At 39.4% G+C, this 20,757-nt stretch overlaps 2 protein-coding genes across 2 annotated transcripts in view; one reads left to right on the top strand and one right to left on the bottom strand.

Annotated features, from left to right (window-relative positions):
- Positions 1 to 20,757, top strand: part of NAT14 (N-acetyltransferase 14 (putative)) — a 132,299-nt gene that overhangs the window by 76,182 nt on the left and 35,360 nt on the right. The gene's annotated exons all lie outside the window — the stretch shown is intronic.
- LOC134495504 (toll-like receptor 11) lies at positions 3,971 to 7,223 on the bottom strand. Its single transcript, XM_063300999.1, has one exon. The coding sequence runs from the start codon at positions 7,202 to 7,204 to the stop codon at positions 5,123 to 5,125; it is 2,082 nt and encodes a 693-aa protein (XP_063157069.1). The 5' UTR covers positions 7,205 to 7,223; the 3' UTR covers positions 3,971 to 5,122.

Here is a 20,757-nt window from a genome sequence, read left to right as displayed (position 1 = left end):
CAGAATTCCCCAGCCAGCATGCTGGTTAGGGAATTCTGGGAGTTGAAATCCACACATCCTAAAGTTGTCAAGTTTGAAAAACACTGATTTAAATAATATGAAATTAGTTTTCTATCATCTTAAAAATAAGTTAAACAACAATAAATAATTTGGTGTATATTTGGTTGCAATCACCTTACTGTTAAAGATGCAGCAGAAGTTCTACAACATTAATTCACATGGTTTGGCCTTCTATATTGCTATCGTTTGCGGCTGAAATCAACAGGAGCTTAAATTAGTCTGGATCTTTTGCTGTCTAATAATAATGCAAACCTTCTTCTTAGCTATATTCTTAATATTTGGAATCTATAAAGACATCTGAAATTGTGGATTCTTTGGTCACATGGACTGTCTAAAAAAATTACTATGCATCACTGGAAGAATACACCAAATCTAGACCAATGGATTGTCACGACAGGTAGTCCTTGACTTATGACCTTCGTTTAGCAAACATTCAAAGTTACAATGGCCCTAAAAAAAGTGACTTGTGATGGTTCTTGTGCTTACGACCATTGCTGCGGTCACGGGATCATGATTTGGGTGATTGGCAACCATCACAGATTTATGATGGTTGCAGCATCCTGCGGTCACATAATCATCATGTGCAACCTTCCCAGCCAGCTTCCAACAAGTAAAGTCAATGTGGAAGCTGGCAGGGAAGGTTCCAAGTCACTGTCATGTGATGTCTCGCTCAACGACTGCAGCAAAAAAGGTCATAAAATCGGGTGCAGTCATGTGGTGCCTCACTTAATGACCACACTGCTCAACAAATTTTCCAGTCCCTATTGTGGTTGTAAGTCAAGTTGTTTGTATCTTTTGAATTAGGGTTTTGTGGTGGGAGGGTGGACAAAAAAATGATGATTTTTTAAAAAACAATATTGTCACATTTTCTGGAGATATTCTAATTGTTATTTTTTCCAGAATTTATCAATTTTATTCTGTGGAAGAAATTAAGCAATTTAGGGCTAATTAGCTGTTTTGGCAGAGAGCTTTCTAGTATGTCAAGAGTTAAAAATATAGCAAACTTAATTAGCTTGTGAATAAACACTTAGCATAGCTTCTACTTTGTATGAATGGTTAGGCTTCAAGAGGAAGTTGATTAGTCATTGAGCAAGCTAGGGGAAAGATATGGCTTTGTATGAGGCAGGTGTGCAGGGCAACTATGCACTAAGCAGAGTCTCTATTTTTGTCTTTCGGTTTTATATAATCAATTCGTAACCAATCAGATTTACAATCTTATTCTTCCTTGTGGCTTCACTATAAATGCACCTTGTTTCTGTACATTGGGGTCTTGCCCACGGAATGTTACTGAACATGTCCATGTGTGCTTGACCTGGCTTGCAAACCCATCACAAAGTGTTTGGAGACTGAAGTCCTCCAGTGTCCTGCTTGAATAGGCAAAGCAAGCCTCACCCTTTCTCCAACGGTACTTACATTACATTATTAATATTGCATGTATCAGTCTATTAATCTATCCTTTGGGGGGAGCGTTAATTAGTTTGATTCAATAAAATATATATATACAACTTAAAAAAGGATGGTGCTACACAACCATAATTTTTAATTGTTAATTTTTAAAAATGTGTCTGAACTCTGTTTAAAAAGTTGAATGGTACTACTGAACTACAAATATGGTCAGGCAAATTCTTTGCTTCTAAGCAATATGTCTGAAACTGTAAATGGAGCTGTGTAAGCCACACATAGCAAACCATATGTCTGTCTATTTGCAAGAACATCCTATACAGTGTATTCCTAAGTAAGTGCATTAGCAGTGCCATCTCAGATGGATCTACCAGCCAAAGTCTCACAATACAGCCAAATACATTTTCCTAAGGAAATTCTACCATTGCAAAATAAAACTCAGGGTTTATAAGCACTTCTTTTATCATTCCAACTTGGGCACAGCTGTTTTTTCTGGCTACCAGCTCAGCAATGAAACAATAGAGCAGCCTTGTCAATTGTTCTAGCCTCATTGTCTCTTTTTTGTACTTTTCAGCCCCCACCCCAATCAGGTGCATAAGGGAGGGATGAAATGGTATCTCTGTAGATCTATTAATTTAATTAGAACTGCGATAGCCATCGGCTGCCAGAGCACCAAATCAGTGAGTAACCTAAGAGTAGCAGCAGACACTATTAGTTGTGTCAGGTGACTTGGACCATGGCTGGGCTGCTCCTAAAGATGGTGCAGCAACTTGTGCAGAATGTGGTTTTCTTCCTTCTAACCATTATTGAGGGAAAGTCATAGAACACCAGACTTGAGAGTAAGCAGTTTCTAAATAAAAAAGTAACAAACTTGACTAATTTTTGGATAATGAGACAAGCTTATGTGCTATCCTTTGATTCCCTCTTTTTTCTCTTGTTGAAGCTAGTGCTGAGCTACAAATGAGTAGTCACATATCAGTGATGACATGACAAACCAAAAAGGGGAGGGTTTCCTCACTTTTAGTAGTTATGTAAAGGAAGGCACCATAGTAGATGTGGCTTAGATAACAAAGTATACCTGCTCTTTTTTTTCTGTATAGCTAGAAGTGGGCTGAAATGAATAAGCTCAAGGAGTGAACAATTAAAAAGTCAAACTGAATTTATTTAAGGAAATGAGGATTTGTATATGCTTTAAAATAAGTAGCATTTCCAAATGCAGTCATTCATAATGTACTTATTCTAAAATAATCAGTGAGTTCACGCATCATTTTAAGCCAGGTATTATTTTTAACTGTTGAATATACCACAGAGGCCCAGGCTACAAAGCACTAAGTGATAAAGTCAATGTGGTTGGCCATTGTTATCTTTGAAACAAATCACATTACGGTATTTATTTTATTTTATTTTTAATTTTTTTATCCCATCTTTATTATTTTTATAAAGAACTCAAGGTGGCGAACATGCCTAATACTCCTCCTTCCTCCTTTTTTTCCCACAACAACCCTGTGAGGTGAGTTGGGCTGAGAGAGGGTGTTCGTGTCCATGAATCATCATCATCATCATCATCATCATCATCATCATCATCATCATCATCATCATCATTCCTTTTGTTTATTTCAATGTCAAAAACACTCCTCCCCAGATCAGAAAGGCAAGAACTGTGCTCACGCAACACCTTTAACCTTAAATCTGGATTAATGAACAATCTGGATCAAGAAACCCTAAATCTGGATTAACAAACACAATTAGCAAACATTACATGTTATAATAGTTTACATCTATGTGTTGATGTAGTTTTCTTGGCAACATTCAGAAGTGATTTGCCACTGCCTTCTTGCATGATGATTTTTCATTTCCTCTTCCCTGGGAGAAGAGGATTTCCTCATGCCCTGGGAGTCCCTAAAGTTTCCCATCTAAAAAGGTCTGACCTTCCTTATCGTATGAACCCAGACATGTTTAGCCTGGTGAAGCCATTTGCAGTGTCTCTGCTCAAACACAATTTCACAACTCAATGTGATAGCCTAATTCAGTGCATGCTGGCTGGGGAATTCTGGGAGTTGAAGTCCACACATCTTAAAGTTACTGAGGTTGAGGGACACTGGCCTAATCATGCACTGGCTGGGTTCCCTGCACAATACTGAATCACTAGCTACCCACCTCCACTTTAGCATAGCCTAATATATTATGCATGCACACCCAGCCAAGAAGAATAGGTGTTCATTGCTTGCTGGAACATGAGCTCTATCTAGGCAAAGATAAACTTTTTTTCTGAATTTCTCAGTTCTGCCTTTAATGGACAAAAAAAAATTCAGAATGTCTAGAAACTGACACAATTATTCTTGGTTTGGGTCAATCCCAACCGTCAGTAGATCAGTCTTATACAAGGTGATAATTATTCAAATGAAAACTAGAAAGAAACTGTTCTCTTCTGAACAGTTTACACACATGCCGATATCCCAGCTAATCTGCCAGTGAGTCAGACATTCTTCAACATCACATCCAAAAGAATAAGGTTGTGAAGTGTTTCTAGATGCTATAATTTAATAAAGTTCATACACAGTGGTAGAGTTCAACTATGGTTTATTAAACAAATAGCAATTTTCTGAGATTGCATAGCACACTAATCCATGAACCACGGTTAACAGCCAACAATGTTTGGATTCACACAATATGCTACATCAAATTCAAGAGTCTGAATCATTGCTTAGCATGCTTTGTGCACTAGATATTTGATTTTCAAAGAAAATAACATGCATGTAACACATGCCCACATGAAAGCCAGCTTAGTGTAGTAGTTAAAGGTACCAGGCTAGAAACTGGGAGATTGTAAATTCTAATTCTATTTTAGGCACAAAGCCAGCTGGGTGACCTTGGGCCAGTCACTCTCTCTCAGCCCTAGGAAGGAGGCAAGGGCAAACCACTTCTGAAAATGTTGCCAAGAAAACTGCATGGAATTGTCCAGGTAGTTACCAGGAGGCAAGACTGTCTTAGTGGCACAACAAACACAAACAAAACATAGGCCCAAACAAATAATGTGTGGTTTAGGGGCCTTAGGAATAGGATGTAGTATATGAAATTAACACACAGTATACGTTTAGCTAATTTCCATATATTTTCTGCCCTCCTCCTAAAGCAAGTAGAGCAACAGATCCATTCCTTTGCAGAGAATAGGAAAAATGATGGCCTTTGATATGCTTATCTAATTAACTACAGTACTTAAATTAGTTTTTTGTGTGCAATGTGTTTTATGGACTGGTCATTGCTGTAATAAAGAATCTCTCTCACACACTACTGAAGTAACCTGTTTCCATGGATTTGTCACATAATTACAGTGAATTAGGGCCTCAGCTGGCCAGAGTCCTACAATTGGCAAAGGAATGTTAATAACAGAATCACTGTGGTGCACTGGCTAGAATGTTGGATTAGGCCCAGGTGTCTCAGGATCATCTCAGCCATGAAATTTCACTGGATGACTTTTTTAGCCCAACCTATTTCAAAAGATTGTTGTGAAGGAAAAATTGGAGGAGGGAATGCCATGAATGCTGCCTTAAGCTCCTGAAGGAAAGATGGAACAAAAATCTAATGAATAAATATATACAATCAAGCTATTCAGTTTAAACAAAATCATACCAGGGTCTCAGAACATAAAATACTTAAATACTTAAACACTATCACCATGTTGCTGGAGATGGTCCCTCAACCTCTTCCAAAAGATAATTTGGGCCTCTGGATCTTTAGGCCAGGCTAGGTAAGCCTTCTTCTTTACCAGTTTGGCCAGACGATGATAGGCTGAGAGCTGGTATCTGGGTACATGCTCCATAAACAGCAGGATCATTGTGTCCTCTTGTTCAGCCAAAAGACGGTATGTGGCCAGACTCATCTCAAGAGAGCACCAATAGCTGGCCAAGGCATGACAGCTGATCACAAAGATGGCCTTGTGGCTGTTATAAAGACTTTCTGTAATATTATCCACAATAGCTTTGCCCACCATAAAGTCTCGCTTGTGCAAACAGAGTTTCAGGAAGGGCGGGTTTGTTTGTTCCAGGTTGGGCACCAGTTCCTGTAACACCCATTCTTGGTCCAGACTGCTGTAAGATACAAAAGCATCATATTCAAATTTCCTTTTTCTTTTGCCCTTCCACCAACCATGACAGCAGGCTCGCAGCATATAACACAGGAAAAGAAACTCCAAGCCACAAGTGGCATTCAGAATGGGCAAGGCAATGCAGAGGAAAAGGAACAAACAGGTGGTCGTGAAAAGAACGAGGCCAGTGTCCTGGCTACAGTTCTGCTCTAGGAAGGACACAAATCTGAACCTTTTCACTCTCAACTGGACATCAAGACACTCTGCTTGCTCTAGCCCAGATACGAAAACCCCCTTTTTCCTAGCTGCCCAGCTAATGAGCCAAGCACTGGAGCAATCACATCTGAAGGTGGTGTTGGAGAAATGCAAGTACTGAAGAGGCATTTGGTCTGCATTTTGATCCTGAATATCACTGTCAAGTGCCAAGAACTCCTCTTTTTCCAGAACCAAAAGCTTGAGTTTACTGTTCCTTCTGAAGAATTCAGCTGAAATGTACCTGATGTTGGAATTCACCAGCTTAAGGACCTGCAAGTGGGGCAGGTCCATGAAGGAGTATTGCATCTCCATCGAGGAAGAACTGACAGAATGTTCAGGTAAGTTGTGCACCTCAAGCACGCGCAGCTTAGACAGATGTGACAAGTTAAATTCTTTGGGTAAATAATAATTGAAGTCATACTTATAGATGAGCTGTTCAAGTTGTGGGAAATGGTATTGGAGAGGCTGAAGGAAAGTAAATGCATAATAAGCTTGTTCCCAGTGGAGCATCTGGGCACTGGGAAAAAATGAATGATTCTGGTCTTGTTCCAAAATATAGAAACCACTTAGTGACAAGTTCTGCACTGAAGCAAATTCTGCAGCAGTTGGCTTTTTGAAGTCAATGAGATCTTTAGATTCTAGTACTAAAATCGTCACATTTGGCACTGAAAAATAAATATTTGGTGCTATATCATAAGATCCTACGTACAGTTCTCTTAATAAATCTAAGCCACGGAAAGAATTTCTGGGAAAATACTTAATGGGGTTGCCACGTAAGTCCAAAGAAACCAGGTTTGACAGGTAGTGGAAAGTGGTATTTGCTAGACTATGCAATTGGTTGTTTCTCAGATTTAAAATTTTAAGTTGCTGGAGATTATATAAAGCTGATATTGGAATCTTCTTAAAGCCACAGTCATTGAGTGAGAGCTCCTCTAAGTATGGCAGACATGTGAAGGCATCTGATTGGAGAGAATTAAGTCTGTTAGCAGAGAAATCCAATATCCTCAACTTGGAGATGAAGTTCTTTCTGTCAGGCATTAGTGAGCAAAGGTTCCAAAACAACTGGTTTCCAGAAAGGTCTAAGACCTGGAGATGGGGCAAATGATATAGAAGTGAAGAATCCACTTGCTCCATTTTGTTCTTCTGAAGTATCAACTTTTCTACAGAATAGCAGCCTGGAAGCTCTTCACTGTTGAAGCTTTTATAGTAATTCTGAGAGAATGTCAGAGATCGGAGTGAGTAACGGGAAACCAGAACACAGATATAAGATGACTGATTTTTCTTGGATGTGTCATCTATCTTCTCCAGAGTGAGAGAGTCAAGTTTGTCAATTTCTAAGGCCAGCAGCTCACTGAAAGCCAGAGGGAAATTGCTCAACTTAAAAGACTGAGCCTCAAAATTCATCTTGCCCTCCTGAGACCAAGAAGTTGGGATATCAACAGCTGAAAAATTAGGATGTCGCTTTAGAGACAAAAAATAAGGACCTCTCTCTATTACACAATTTTTCACAGATACCTCCGACACTGACCTTAACAATGGGAAGACCATGAATAGCTCTGAAAAGTTCTCCAAACAGCACCTGGTGACAGAGAGTGATCGTAATCTACTTTGAAACATTATCCCTCTCTGTCCAGTAAGACGGATACTCTTCATTTCCAAAGTCTGGAGCTCATATAACTGGTTGAAGGCTTGGGTTGAAATGGAACTACTGGCACAAACTGTATCTAAGCACTGGACTGATAGATAACGTAGTTTGTTCAAACCCAGGAAAGCTTTAGGCAAAATAGCAAGTGTTTTCAAGGTGATGCTCAGATAACGTAGTTTTGGAAAAGATGAGAAGGCCTGCTGATGAACTACAACATTTCCTGACAGACAAAGGGCATTGACCTGCTTAGGGACAGTAACCAGATCATTTTGTAAGGAAGTAACATTGCTACAGGACACAACCAGACCATTATGTGATTCAGAGGAACACAGAGAGAGGGGTTCAGATGTGTGAGGCCGTAGCCAGCCCTCGGTGATCTGACACTTGCTGGTGAGCAGTGCCATCGAAAAGGAAGACCCCAAAAGTAGAAATAGTAGCAAAGAGATGACTGTCATTCTTCCTTCCATTGATTCTAGCAGCTCCCCTGAGAATGGCTTCCACCTGTCTGAGAAGTAACAGAGAAACTTACATTACCTACATCCAACCACTACAGCTTTTGTTTTCTGCTTTACTATTTCTGTAATGGAGGGTGGTGGCACCAAAATCTGCCCATTAGCTACTTTTTACACCAGAAACTGACATCTTATATTGTTCAACCCTTACCTAGAAATTCAGGGATGCTCTTCCTATCCTTGAATTCCAACCTCAGTTATAGTAAAAACCCTATATTAAAACCCGATTCTACATTAGTTAGTCACATCTCAATTATCAGTTCACCATCACAATTTTACACTAATTTAAAACATGTTTAAATAAAGCTTCTTTCAAGTGGATATCAACTTCTAGTAACTTCATCCACATAAATTTTCTGGCAAATGATTTGCCCCTCCTTCTCCCCCCCCCCCAAAGACAGGGGGGTGAGTTCTTAATTTAGCTTATAGCCCTAGGATCTAAGTACTAACCAGGTACCAACTAAACTTCTTTCACTTTCTCAGATCAGCCAAGACAATAAGGTCACAATGCTACCACCCTGTTGTCTCAGCACCCTATAAGGCATTCTGAAATTACACTCTGGAACAAGTGGTAACAGTAACATAGGCAATATTAGACCTTGGGCCTAATTAGAAAGTGCTTTAGATGGCCAGCTTAGCTTAGATCAGCACAGCTGAGAAGAAGAAGAAAGAGGAGGAGACAAGGACTGGAAGCTGTGTAATGCTCGGCCTGTTTACTTTTGCCACCTATCAACTGCCACCCTTCTGATAGTTATTTGAGGGTTCTTTGGGCTGTGGAGGATTGGCCATTGGTCCTAAGATGAAGCTGTAGCTGCACCCTTTTAGTTAACATGCTGGCTTCCCTTCATAGGACAAACTACATCTACAAGAATCTTTTGCTAGGGATTCTTGACAGTTAAAAACTTGAAAGGCTGTTGCATGGGCAATGCACATACACTCTTCAAGTCTTAAATGCTTTCTGTAAAAATTTAATAATCCAAGCTAGGCATGTAAAAACTCAGGCATCAAAACATTGTAAATTACTCCAACATTATAGAAATAGTCCCGTGCATGGTACCCTCAACTTTTTCCAGAAGCCAACATTTTATCTTAGCCTTTAGCTACAGTACAGTGTCTCTTACATTTAGAATATTGGTAATGTGTAGCAGTGTAGCAACTATGCTATTACTCTCTTGGAGTATGGAGCCCTTTAGTCCTAGCTATACCCTTGTTTTGAGACTTCCAATCATCTGTCCAGCATTATCTGGCTAAAAAGCCAAGGATGATGGATGATATCTAGAAATCTTGCACTTCAGAATATCATAGGGGGTATCCATTTTGCCCATTAAAAGTTCCTCAATGCCCCCTGATGCAAAAACATACCTACCTCCTCTGATGATTTCCCTTTCCTTCATGCTTTTCCATCTGATATTTTGTTTAAAAAAAGGGCTGCCGGGCTTTTTGTATTCACAGTAGCAAAAGCAAAAACACTGGGAAAAGACTCTTGGTATCTTCTCTACTAATAAAGGAAAAAGCTTCAGCTTTGGGGAACAATTTTGCATAATAATAATAATAATAATAATAATAATAATAATACAACAAATACACACAATTTTGTATCTACTTTTGAAATGTAGCCACTGGCTTGGTGAATGGAATGCAGTTTGATCCTCAAGCCAGCATAAGTTGTCTACCCTTAATCTAAAGCAGTGTTTCTCAATCTCAGCCACTTTAAGCTATGTGGACTACAACTCCTAGAATCCCCCAGCCAGTATGCTGGAGGATTCTTGGAGTTGTAGTCCACACAGTTTAAAGTGCCTGAGAAACACTGATCTAAAGAGAAGCTCTAGACCTCCTAGAATTCATTTGAAACATAATATGAGCTAATAAATGATAGCTACCACCTCATTCTGGGACTGTCATCACAGCAGAGCATAAACACAGGCATATTTAGATAACCCCTTCCTTATAAATCTTTACCATACTACCAGCTTGTTAAAACCCACAGAGCAGGAATCCTCATGGCCTAAGCTTAGCCTCTGCATAACAAACAGCCGCAAACCTGAACATAATTTAGGAGGTCAGATATTTGCAAGCATGCCATATAAAACCAAATTTGATAAAATTCAAGTTGAACTAAATATAGTTAATAGGGACTGCTATACCTTGCAAATTACAATGTGGTGGTACAATTCGGAGGGGCCCAAGGACTGCAAAATATGGACTTAGGGGATACATATTGTCCTGGTTTTCAGTTTATTGATTACACTATATTATTTTGTGCACCTCCTGATGAAGCTTATCTATGCTGTGTAAAACCTAGATCCATAGACATCAGCAAACATTTATATAATTTGGTGAACTGAGATTTTTAGTTGTTACAAAAATGCCTGAGAAAAGGAGTCAAAACCAGTTAACAATACCTCTTCCCCTGTTAGTCCTGGTACTCCAGCTGCATGCCTGGCCATCCTTTTCTGCAGTACTTTATTTCAGCAAACCAATCTTCTTCCTAATGGTGTTTCCAGATAGACATTTTTAACACCCACAATCAAAAAGGCCTCCTACAGGTCTCTTTCTCTGTTTAATGTAGAGTTTACCTGGAAAGAAGAAGAAAAACTGAAAGCATCTATATAAAAGCAGAGGATATCTAGAAGTGGAAGATGAAAATGTCTGCTATAACTTCTCTTATTTTTTTTTCCGCCCAGATATGGTAGACCCGTAATGTTCACACAAGAAACCTAGCCACAAAAGGAATTTGAGGTTTCAGCTCCAGATTCTCTTTGACTTATAGGTTCTCTTTAATAATTCTGCTTTGTGTTTTGGGGGTGTTATTTCCATTTTTTGAAGCCAGTTTGGTGTAGTGGTTAAGGCACCAGGCTAGAAGGTGGGAGACCATTAGTTCTGGTTCCACCTTAGGTATGACGCCAGCCAGGTGACCTTGGGCCAGTCAATCTCTCTCTCAGCACTAGGAAGGAGGCAATGACAACCCACTCACTTCTGAAATCTTGCTAAGAAAACTGCAGGGACTTGTTTAGGCAGTCGCCAGGAGTCAATAATGGACTTGAAGGCATACACACTTATTTCCATTTTTAAGAACAACACATACCATGCTGAATTCATTGAGGACACTTTCACACTACCAGTGTTTCCACTCCTTCACCTCTATGGAGCATCTTGAAGTTGATCCTCACATGCACCAACCTCAAAAAGCTGAGAATACCAACCATTGCTCCCCCTCCATAAATATAATAGTGAGTGCAAAAGCGGCATTCAGTTGGTGTTCCAAGTTAAACTCCTGCTAGTTCCAGAACTACAAGAATCCCTTCCCTCAACCCACACAAAATGGAAAGCAGATACATTTTACTACCATTCCACACTCAATTTTTGCTCTTCTTGTGAAAACAAAATAGTGGTCATGTGAGGGAGCTGCTAAAGTTTGTCTACATGAACCCTGAAGTCAGGATGATTCAATTGATGCGCTATTTTTTTAAACCCACTGATATCCATCAGTGTGGAGTGGGGTCACACAGGTTTGTAGATAATTCTGGAAGAGTGCAAATTGTCCATGTGAAAGGGCTTTTAATCTCTACTTCCTAGCAACAGTACTCTGAAGAAATTGCCATCACCATATTGCTTCACATACAAGGAATTCCAGTGTAGATCCTGCTCCTATGGCTTGAACTACAGGCAATATTGTAAACCACCCAGAGTCCCTTTTGGGAGATGGGCGGTGATAAATTTGATCAATCAATCAATCAATAAATATTTCATCTCTTGTCTCTTTTTGACATGCTTCTTACCTTGCTTCAGGTGAACTTTTCGGCATGTGACTTTGATTTAGCATATTGCCCTAATACTGATTTTTTTTCTGAACACTAGCACAGATTTCCTCTCTCCCTCCCTTTTTTGGAGGTTGGAGTATGTATGAGAATACTCACTGCCCTCGTCTGGCATGAAATGGCATAACACTTTTTTAAGTAAGACAACACATGGTTCAGCGTATGATTGCCTGCTTCATTCATAAAATTGCATGAGGGAAGGAGTCTAGGAGAGTTTTGACTTCAACTTACAGTCTTCCTTTATTTTCTGTCCACTTCTTTCATCTATTTTCTTACCATTACAAGTTATTAAGAAAATAAAGATGGAGTAGACAAACAATGCCTGCTGATGCTTAGAGCTGCCAGTATGGAAACACCATCATTCAGCACATTTTCTTCTATCAGTAAGTCGTTAAGATGTAAAAGAATTGAAACTCAGAAATATCTACAGACATGACTGAAAAAACATCATATCTGTGGTTGTTTGATCACAACTCAGAAATACAGACCCAAGTAAAAAGCCAGTGTGGTAGAGTAGTTAAGATGTGTGACTTGGACAGAGAAACCAAGGTTCTAGTCCAACCTCAACCATGGAAGTTCATCAGGTGACTTTAGGGTAGTCACTGTATCTCAGCCCAATATACTTCAAAGATTTATTGCTGTGGGGGGAAAATAGATACAAGTAAAAAAAGTAAAAACTTGTTTTTGATACTCTCCTGCTCATTTACTCATACCAACTCCTCTCTGTCCTGAAAATATCACTTTCAATGAATAGTAACTTAAAGAGGACTGATCTGATTTCAATTTATAAAATAGTTTGGAGGGAAAGGGTTCCACAGAAACATAGCTTTCCTGTTCTGATGAAATGGGCAAATATGTGTAGACTGCTGCACCTAAATTAAAAAATAAAGAAATAAACAGGTAATAGACATACAGGTAGTCTTTGCTTAACCTCAATTGGGACCAGAATCTTGGTTAATGCGCACTGGTTGCCAAGTGCCCAAATCATGATCACATAACTGCAGGGACACTGCAACAGTTATAAGTGTGAGCACCGGCCACAAATGGTTTTTTGGCACATTGTCATAAGTCCAAACCATCACTAAATGAATGGTTGTTAAGCGAGGACCACCTATATAGTCTGAAGCAGGGTAATGAAAGAATTGTTCCAGTAGTTGTTTCAACATGATACTTTTTTCTGACACTCTTATTTTACTGTTCCCAGTTGTACCCTAATCCAAAATTTGTACATGTTCCTTTCTGAAAACCTTACAAAAAAGACAGCCTTTGATCTTGCGCTGTTTTAAAGATGAATTAATAATTTATTTGAAAAGAGGGACAACTGAAGGCCCATCTACACAAAGAGGATAACGTGTTGAAGGCCACCCCAACCAGGAGGACTGGGAGGTACACATATATGGAACTGAGAAGCCCATATCCAGCTGCATTGAAGCCCAAATCTCCAGGGCCAGTGGATGGTGGGGTTACAGATGCCAAGAGCTTGGGAGGGAAGCCAGAAGATTCCACAACAATGACTCGCAAGAGATGACCTCAGAGTGCAAGAGGCACTGTCAGTTGCAAATAGTAGCAGCTGGCTCTACTCAAGAGTTGGCAATTGAAAAAAGGATCCTAAAGAGAGTCATTAGGTCACCCCTGCAGTTCTTCTCATCCTCTTGCCACCTGCTGGGAGGGAATGGGATGAGATGGGAAGGGGGTAGGTGGAAGAGAGCACTTTATTGTGTATGCTGGTGATTTATTATCAGCAGGAGGTGAGGGAAGGCTTTGGAATGCTTTAAAAGGGAGAGGCGATGCTTACCCTCTCGGGAGTGAACTTGAGAATCTGGTCCAAAATACAAGAGGCCACTTTAAAAAGCTATCCTTTAGGGCTTCATACCATTGCATGATACTAATACTGTGTTTAAAACATGACATTAATATCTATCTATTAATATATCTCCATGAATAGATAGCTAAATTATATTATCTGTCATAGAAAACCCTTGTTTAATTAACTTCTTTATTTTCATTTTATCAGCATATATTTAATAAAACTTACACATTTAAATAAACATATTTAGATTTAGAGAAAGCTATATAATAAATCATACCCAATTATATCTAATATACCAAGGAAATAATTTATTAATACAAACATTAATACAAACGCACCCACCAATAAACTTACATATCTAAAATTTCATTTTCAGAAACATTTAGCTACTGCTTAATCTGTTTCTGAAGTATTGTAAATGTTTCCTAAGAAGGTCTCACTGTGCTATGTGTGTAGGAGTTACATTTTTCAGCAAAGCCAATTTTTTTTTTTCCTTTTTGGCATTTACCTTTTGAATTATAAGGTGCTGCAAGTCAGTGTGGAAACTAAAGTACTGTGAAAATAGAATATGCCATTCTTACCTATAACTGCTCCCATGGCTATAATTTCAATTCACATCACAGGATCTGAAAAAAATGGAAGCCAATTAATCTAGTTTTATGATGTTTAGATTCCTGTTCTGCCAGTTATTGAAATAAATGACTTAAGTAATTTATATCTTTCTGAGATCTAGAACAAAAATTTAATTGAAATTTAGTTTAATGCTAGGGAGGGAGGGAGGGAGGGAGGGATGGAAGGAATGTCTATCTTGATTTAGGCACTTTATTGTGGCTAAGTAATTTAGGATTTTGTGGAACGCTGCTGTACTAGTACAACACCAGATGTGCTGTAAATATGATGAGTATGCAGTTGCAACTCCACTGATTTTCCATTGGCAAAAGTATCTTACTGGAGCAGCCAACATAGGCGATAGAAAGAGAGAATGTGGGTTGCACAGTTGAGGTGTCCCTTTTTGGAAGACTAAGAAAAACCTTGCTAGATTAGATCAAAAGACCACTCAGATCTAAAGCCCATTAAGTAGGAATTGACCATAGTAGCGCCGTCTCACTCTCCTTTGTCAACAAACGGCATATAAAGACAACAAATTTCTAACAGCCGAGGTAATATATGGCTATTGAGAGCCTTCTGCTGCAAAATATACTTTTCCAGATTACAGACATGACCATATTCCCTTCGATAAAACAATTTATACCAGTTCCAGATCTTCAGCAGGAAATCTCTGTCCTGTTAATTTCAGTTGAAGAAGGAGGGGATTAAAAAAGGTAATGTCCACATTAATGACACTGCCACCTATATTGCCATAGGCAAACGTAGGATGTGTGTAATTTAACACTCAGTCACAGCTTGTGTCTGCCAGTATGCAAATTCCATACTGTAAGAACACAGCTCAGATTTTAGGGCACATTGAAATACCTTTCTGGTCTCAAGTTATATACATATGGAATTCACAGTGGGAAACTTGGGGATGGGAAGCCTCTATTAGACACTTGGCATACAAAGAGGCTGCTTTGCATAACACAGCCTGGCAATGAATAGATTTAAATAAGTTACTAGAATTTCCCTGCCTAGAACCTTACTGGAGTCATGCTAACACTGCATTCTACTCCCCTTGAGCAAATGCGTGGGACAAAGCACGAAACTAAGGCCAGCAAGAGAAGGAAAGATGCTTTATTCTGTAGAAGTGAATCATTGCCACATATAACAATTGCATCTCGTCTGAACCGTTGTAATGCTGTTTCCTCTCCATGCATACACAGCACTGGTAGGGGGCTCACCCTCATGTGCAGATAAGTTCTCTATCGGCAAATCTGAGTACTATTTTCAAACTCTGCTGGCCAAATACTTTTTTGTTTTAGTTCAGCTTTTCCCCAAACACCCTCCATATACTATCTGGCAATTTTGAAAGTCGCCGACCCAATAAGTCTGGGGAGGGAATATCAGGCTGAGGAGGAAAATTTCATAGATCAGTCTCAGATTCTTGGCGATTCAGCTGTCACTACATTTTCATACACAGCCTTAAAGGAAAAAGAGCTATATACTCACAATCATTGCCATCTGCATCTTTTCCCACAGCACAGCCTCACTCTAGCTCGACTTTAAATGAGTCTTCCTTAGGTCAAACAGGCTGAACAGTAACAAAAGTAACAAAAACTTTTCCAGTTGGAAAGCAGAATAAATCTGTTCATGATAGGCTTAGAAGGAGTATACTGTTAGTCCCACATCTTTACCAGGCAACTCCATGCAAACTGGTAATCAAGCCTATACCTATATTCTGAATGAGAGGTGCTATTAATCAAACTAAGGCACTAAGAAGAAAGCACTTGCCATTGGTTTGTTTTATGCATCTCTTGTTCCTTTTTTTTCCTGCCGCTAGTGTTACACTCTCATGTCCAAAAAGTTTTTGCTGCCATGGACAAAAGTGACTGGTGCAATATCCTTGTGTGATTACAGAGTGGGTACATAAATTAGCAGAGATAATTGGCAACCATTGATCATTAACCCAATCCCAATCCCATTTGACAGGAAAACAAACACAAGGCAGCTGAAATAAGTGGACATAACTAATTGGTGCATGAAACTCATTGGTGGGCAAAAAAGAAACAAGAGCCATTTGGTCCTCTGTCATTACTATTCCAATAGAGACAACCTTTACAACATTCCTGGAGCTTTCCTTAAAGGTCTGGTGTATTATAATACGGTGTTTTAACTTTTTGCTGAACCTCACAGTAATCTACCCCAAAGCCATAGTGACCAAGACCCATCAACATAAATGGAAGTCAGTTCTGAAAAACTGCATGAAGGGGAACTTCCCAGGGCCCTCTGTCTGTGATTAAGATGTGCATCTTTGACCATTTCTGGGCTTGCTTCCCTACATGCATGTTTTAAATGTTAACAGGGAAACATCGCATTAGATGTGATCACAACATTGGGAACAGAGCTCCAGTGACCCCCACCCCCCACCCCGAGCCAGTTCACCCCCACTGCAGCAACACCCATCCCAGGTCAAGACAGCTGTTGGAGTGACACTCTATCCAGATCATTCAATGGCTAATTGAAAAGCTTCACAATGACCTCAGCTACTGATGGATCAACAAACAGCCCACTGGACTGTCACACATTCCATGCCATGATCGACTTAATCTGCCTGAACTAAATGGAAGGTTTAGCTTGGTGCATTTTATGTAGTTGCGGAAGGGGCAATGGTGGAACTACATTATCTTTCCTCAGTGCTTAAGGGATACGATAAGAAAAATGGCCTTTCACAGTGTGACCCTAATAGCAAACATGCACCGCAAAAGCAAGGAGCAAAGTATGTTCCCAGATATTAGAGAGCCTCAATTTCTTGATACTTATTTAATTCAATGTATATACTGGCCGTATTAAACAGATCCAGGTGGGTAGCAACAGTCACAAACAAAACAAAGAGCACAAAATAAAGCAAGAAACGTTGTATTGGCTCAATGTCTGTTTAACCTCAGTCACTAAATGTCAAACCAAGAGCAATGTTTTAAAACTATTCTGGGGAAAACTTTCAAACCTTCAGGAAAACTTCCTGGGAAATATGTGCATAGGAGATGGAAAAACCGTTTAAATTTCTGAATGTCAGCTAATAATGCAGCACTCAAATTGCTAATGTATGGGTATTATACAGCATTAGATTGCATTCTTCAAGGTTCAGTTTTAGGGTATGACTGTGACTGTAGGTGAGATCTGTATATCTTTTGAGAGCTACCTGATTAGCATTCATCCAGAACCAGAAACTTGATTCTATGCAACTGCTAATAATTTGATAGTGACAGATTTCTAGGTGCAGCAAAAATAGTGTGACACAAGGTATAAAATTCTGAGTTTAGCTATGAGAAAATCAAATTTAATTCTTTGCTTCACTACTGAGCTTAAAAGGCTGATTTGGGGCATTACATTTTCAATCTAATGCACGATTGCTTTATGCTTATTTAATTCCAATAAAGGTTATAGCTATAGAGACCTCAGAAGCAGACACTGTCTTTGCTTACAGGAATTAAATTTGACAAGGCATGGAGAGAGAAAAGCCTAGAGACTCATGATTAGCAGTAGGAAAAGAGTTGGATAGTATTGAGAAAATGCAGTAAACCTTGAAAAGAAATGTGCTAAATTAAATTACTGAATACAGAAGATGACAAAGAGGTGGCCATTAAAGGCAAGGAGACAAGCATAGCAGAAGTTTGAAGATGGAAATGAGAGGAAGAATAGTCGATCAAGAAGAAATTACCTTGTTTCAAGGGGAGTATGCAGGCAGCATAAAGAAGTATCAAAGGCAAAGATGTAGAGCTCTGAAAACAAGAAATATTATGAAGACAACAACATTGAACCAATGCAGAAACATGGGGTGGTTCAGCATAAGGATATGATTACAGTGTAGAAGCAGGAGTCCAGATGATGGCATCTCGCATAGGTAACTACTCATGTTTTCCCACAGCATCTTCCTTTTTTTTTTTAATTTGCACACTCCCCCCCCCCCCCCACCATTTTCCTACCTAAGCCTCAAAACAGAAAACAGAAACAAAAAAAAACCCTACTAAGGCTGGGAAGATGCAATCAATATATTTTGATTGATAGTATTCAGATGTTGGGAAATGTCCCCATTCCATGGATATTTTGAATGTGATTTAGGGAGCAGAGGAAAAGTATTTCAGGATTTATTGAAACTGAGGCTCACAAGGGCCCAGTTGCAGAACCTATTTTCAGAATTTTAGAACTACTAGTTATTTCCCTTTAGCTACTATGGAAATAGCTAGTGTTCAAGCATACTTTACAGCTGAAGTTTGGCATTATAGCAACAAAGGGGGATAGTTATTATACGTGCTGGTCTAGAAGAAATCCAGGTAAAAGCCTACAAAGGTTTGTGCTCTGTTAAAATCCTAACATTCTGCTTGACTCATAATTTAAGTAATAATCATCCACAAAAATGATATATATGATTTTATCTTCTAACTTTTTGGCTCTACTTCAGTGTTTGCTCCCCATTTTCTGAGATAAACTGTAAATCTCTCTGCAGCATATGCGTAACTTCACCAAAATTCTTCCTGTTCTGAAGACAGCAGGAGAATGAATGTGAAGGTGTGGTGTTAAGTTTCCCAGCCAATTAATAGAAACTCTATTGTTGTATTAATACTATATGGCATGTCCTCTCTGAGAGAATGGGAAAAAACCCTCACTGCTGCAGATACTTGGGCTGTAGCCAGGATGTGGGGCGGGAAATAAAAAGCTCATCCTAACATCTGCACTGAATGAGATTTAAGATCTCTCTTCTTATAATGGCAATCCGTGGCCTCTGGGAAGACACAGGCAGGTCAGGCAGCTTCCCCACTAGTGACACGCCATCTTCTAGCATTACCTATCTATTGCTGCAGTCATACAAAGCCAGTTATGACTGTTATTTCAGCATGATGTTGGATGACTCTAGATGTCAGTAGCGGGGATCCTGTCATGTGCTTATTGTCACCCTCCCATGCTCTACATTCCATGGTCTTCATGGAATATGGATGCCGGTACTTGAGGTAATATACCCATCATGACTAGCAGCCACTGATGGTTTGTCTTAATCTCTGTGATCTTTTCCCATCCCATCTTAAAGGTTCTTAATATATTGGTTATTACAACATGCTGTGGTACCAAATTCTTCTGAGGGAGGCAGAATTGTTCTACGGCAGCTGTCTGATGTGCTTCCTTTTGTTTTCCCTCCATTTAGCTTCATTGGATGACTCTATTTTCTTGTACTATGCATAATTTTATATACCTATTGTGTCTCCTGCCTTACTCGGAGCACTACATTTTATTTTTGTCACTTAATATAGACTTGCAAGCAAGTTAAGTTTTTTTTTTTTTATGTTTGTAACATGATTTGGCATGAAGGAATCATGACGCAAACATTTGGTGGCACAAAGAGAAAAGTGCAACCTCATCTGTCCCTCAGCTTGCTTGTATCCAGAGGCTGACTATGGGTAATGGGACTTGTGATACAGTATATCACAGGGAATCAGGATGGAGAAAGCAGTTAGATCTATGTTCTTGTTCTGTCCATGTCTGGAGTGGATTAGATTAATGAGATCATATATGCTGTGTTCTTCATGTTTGTTGAAGTTCTATCTGCAGGTAAGTGCAACTATTTACAACTCAAGATTGATAATTTTCCAGGTCGGCAGATCATATAGAAAGACCTATCTGCAGGTACATTTTCATGTAGATTGGATCTATATTGATATCAGTTGATCATACGAAGGCAGGAGTTCCCTCTCAAGTTCTCTCTCTTATGCACTGAATGGACATATACGTAAGTTACTAATCACTGGCTAATGTCAGCTTCTCACACAAAATAACACAGGATAAAGATTGACCACAAAAGTACATAAATATATTATGTTAGTTTGGGGAAATGTAGATGTGTGTAGGAATATATGTGTGTGGGTATGAATGGATTATGTGGGACAAAGAAAGAATGAAGTGTGTGTTCACACATGTCTGCATGGAAAAAATGTTGGGGGCTGCACCTCACAAAAGGATATCTCTGCCCACTTTGAGATTAGCCCCTCCTCTCCAGCATGCTTTCCTAGAATCAAACTTTAGTTGTGTCATAATAAGAGAGAAGACATCGAGCGAATTGGAGCTTTTGCGTTAATACAAGGCTTTCTTACACTTGCATGTCGGTCTGTTTCCAAATAAGAGCAGGGATGAAAATATGTTTCCAAAGCTGGAACTATTGTATATCAGCGTGAAGTGAAATACATAGCTAAGAAGTACAGCAGTACTTAAAACTGAAGGGGTAACCAAAGACTGTGCCAATTTGCTGAAATTTAAACCTATAAGTTTTACTTCTATCTCTTTTAGCCAAATCACGTCTTCCTCCAAGACCATCACTGACTTTTCTGGGCCTCATGCTCTTGTACGGACAGAAGTATCTCTCAGCACTCTGCGCCTTGGGAATATGTCCGTCCACCTGCTGTTGTGTTAACCAGCTGAATGATGAGATTAACACTCCCTGAGAAAGACTGTGACCTCCTTTAGAGCAAGGCAAAAAGGGATCTGAGGCTAGGGAAGAGAAGCAAGATAGACCAACAGGACTGCCAGCAACC

The sequence above is a fragment of the Candoia aspera genome, chromosome 4 (genome assembly GCF_035149785.1).
Source record: "Candoia aspera isolate rCanAsp1 chromosome 4, rCanAsp1.hap2, whole genome shotgun sequence".
Lineage (NCBI taxonomy): Eukaryota > Metazoa > Chordata > Lepidosauria > Squamata > Boidae > Candoia > Candoia aspera.
The sequence above is the reverse complement of the archived record's forward strand: the minus strand, read 5'-3'. Positions and strand labels throughout refer to the sequence as shown.

Coding starts and splice junctions, on each gene's coding strand:
- LOC134495504 (XM_063300999.1), bottom strand. CDS start 7,204: ATGAATTTTGAGGCTCAGTCTTTTAAGTTGAGCAATTTCCCTCTGGCT.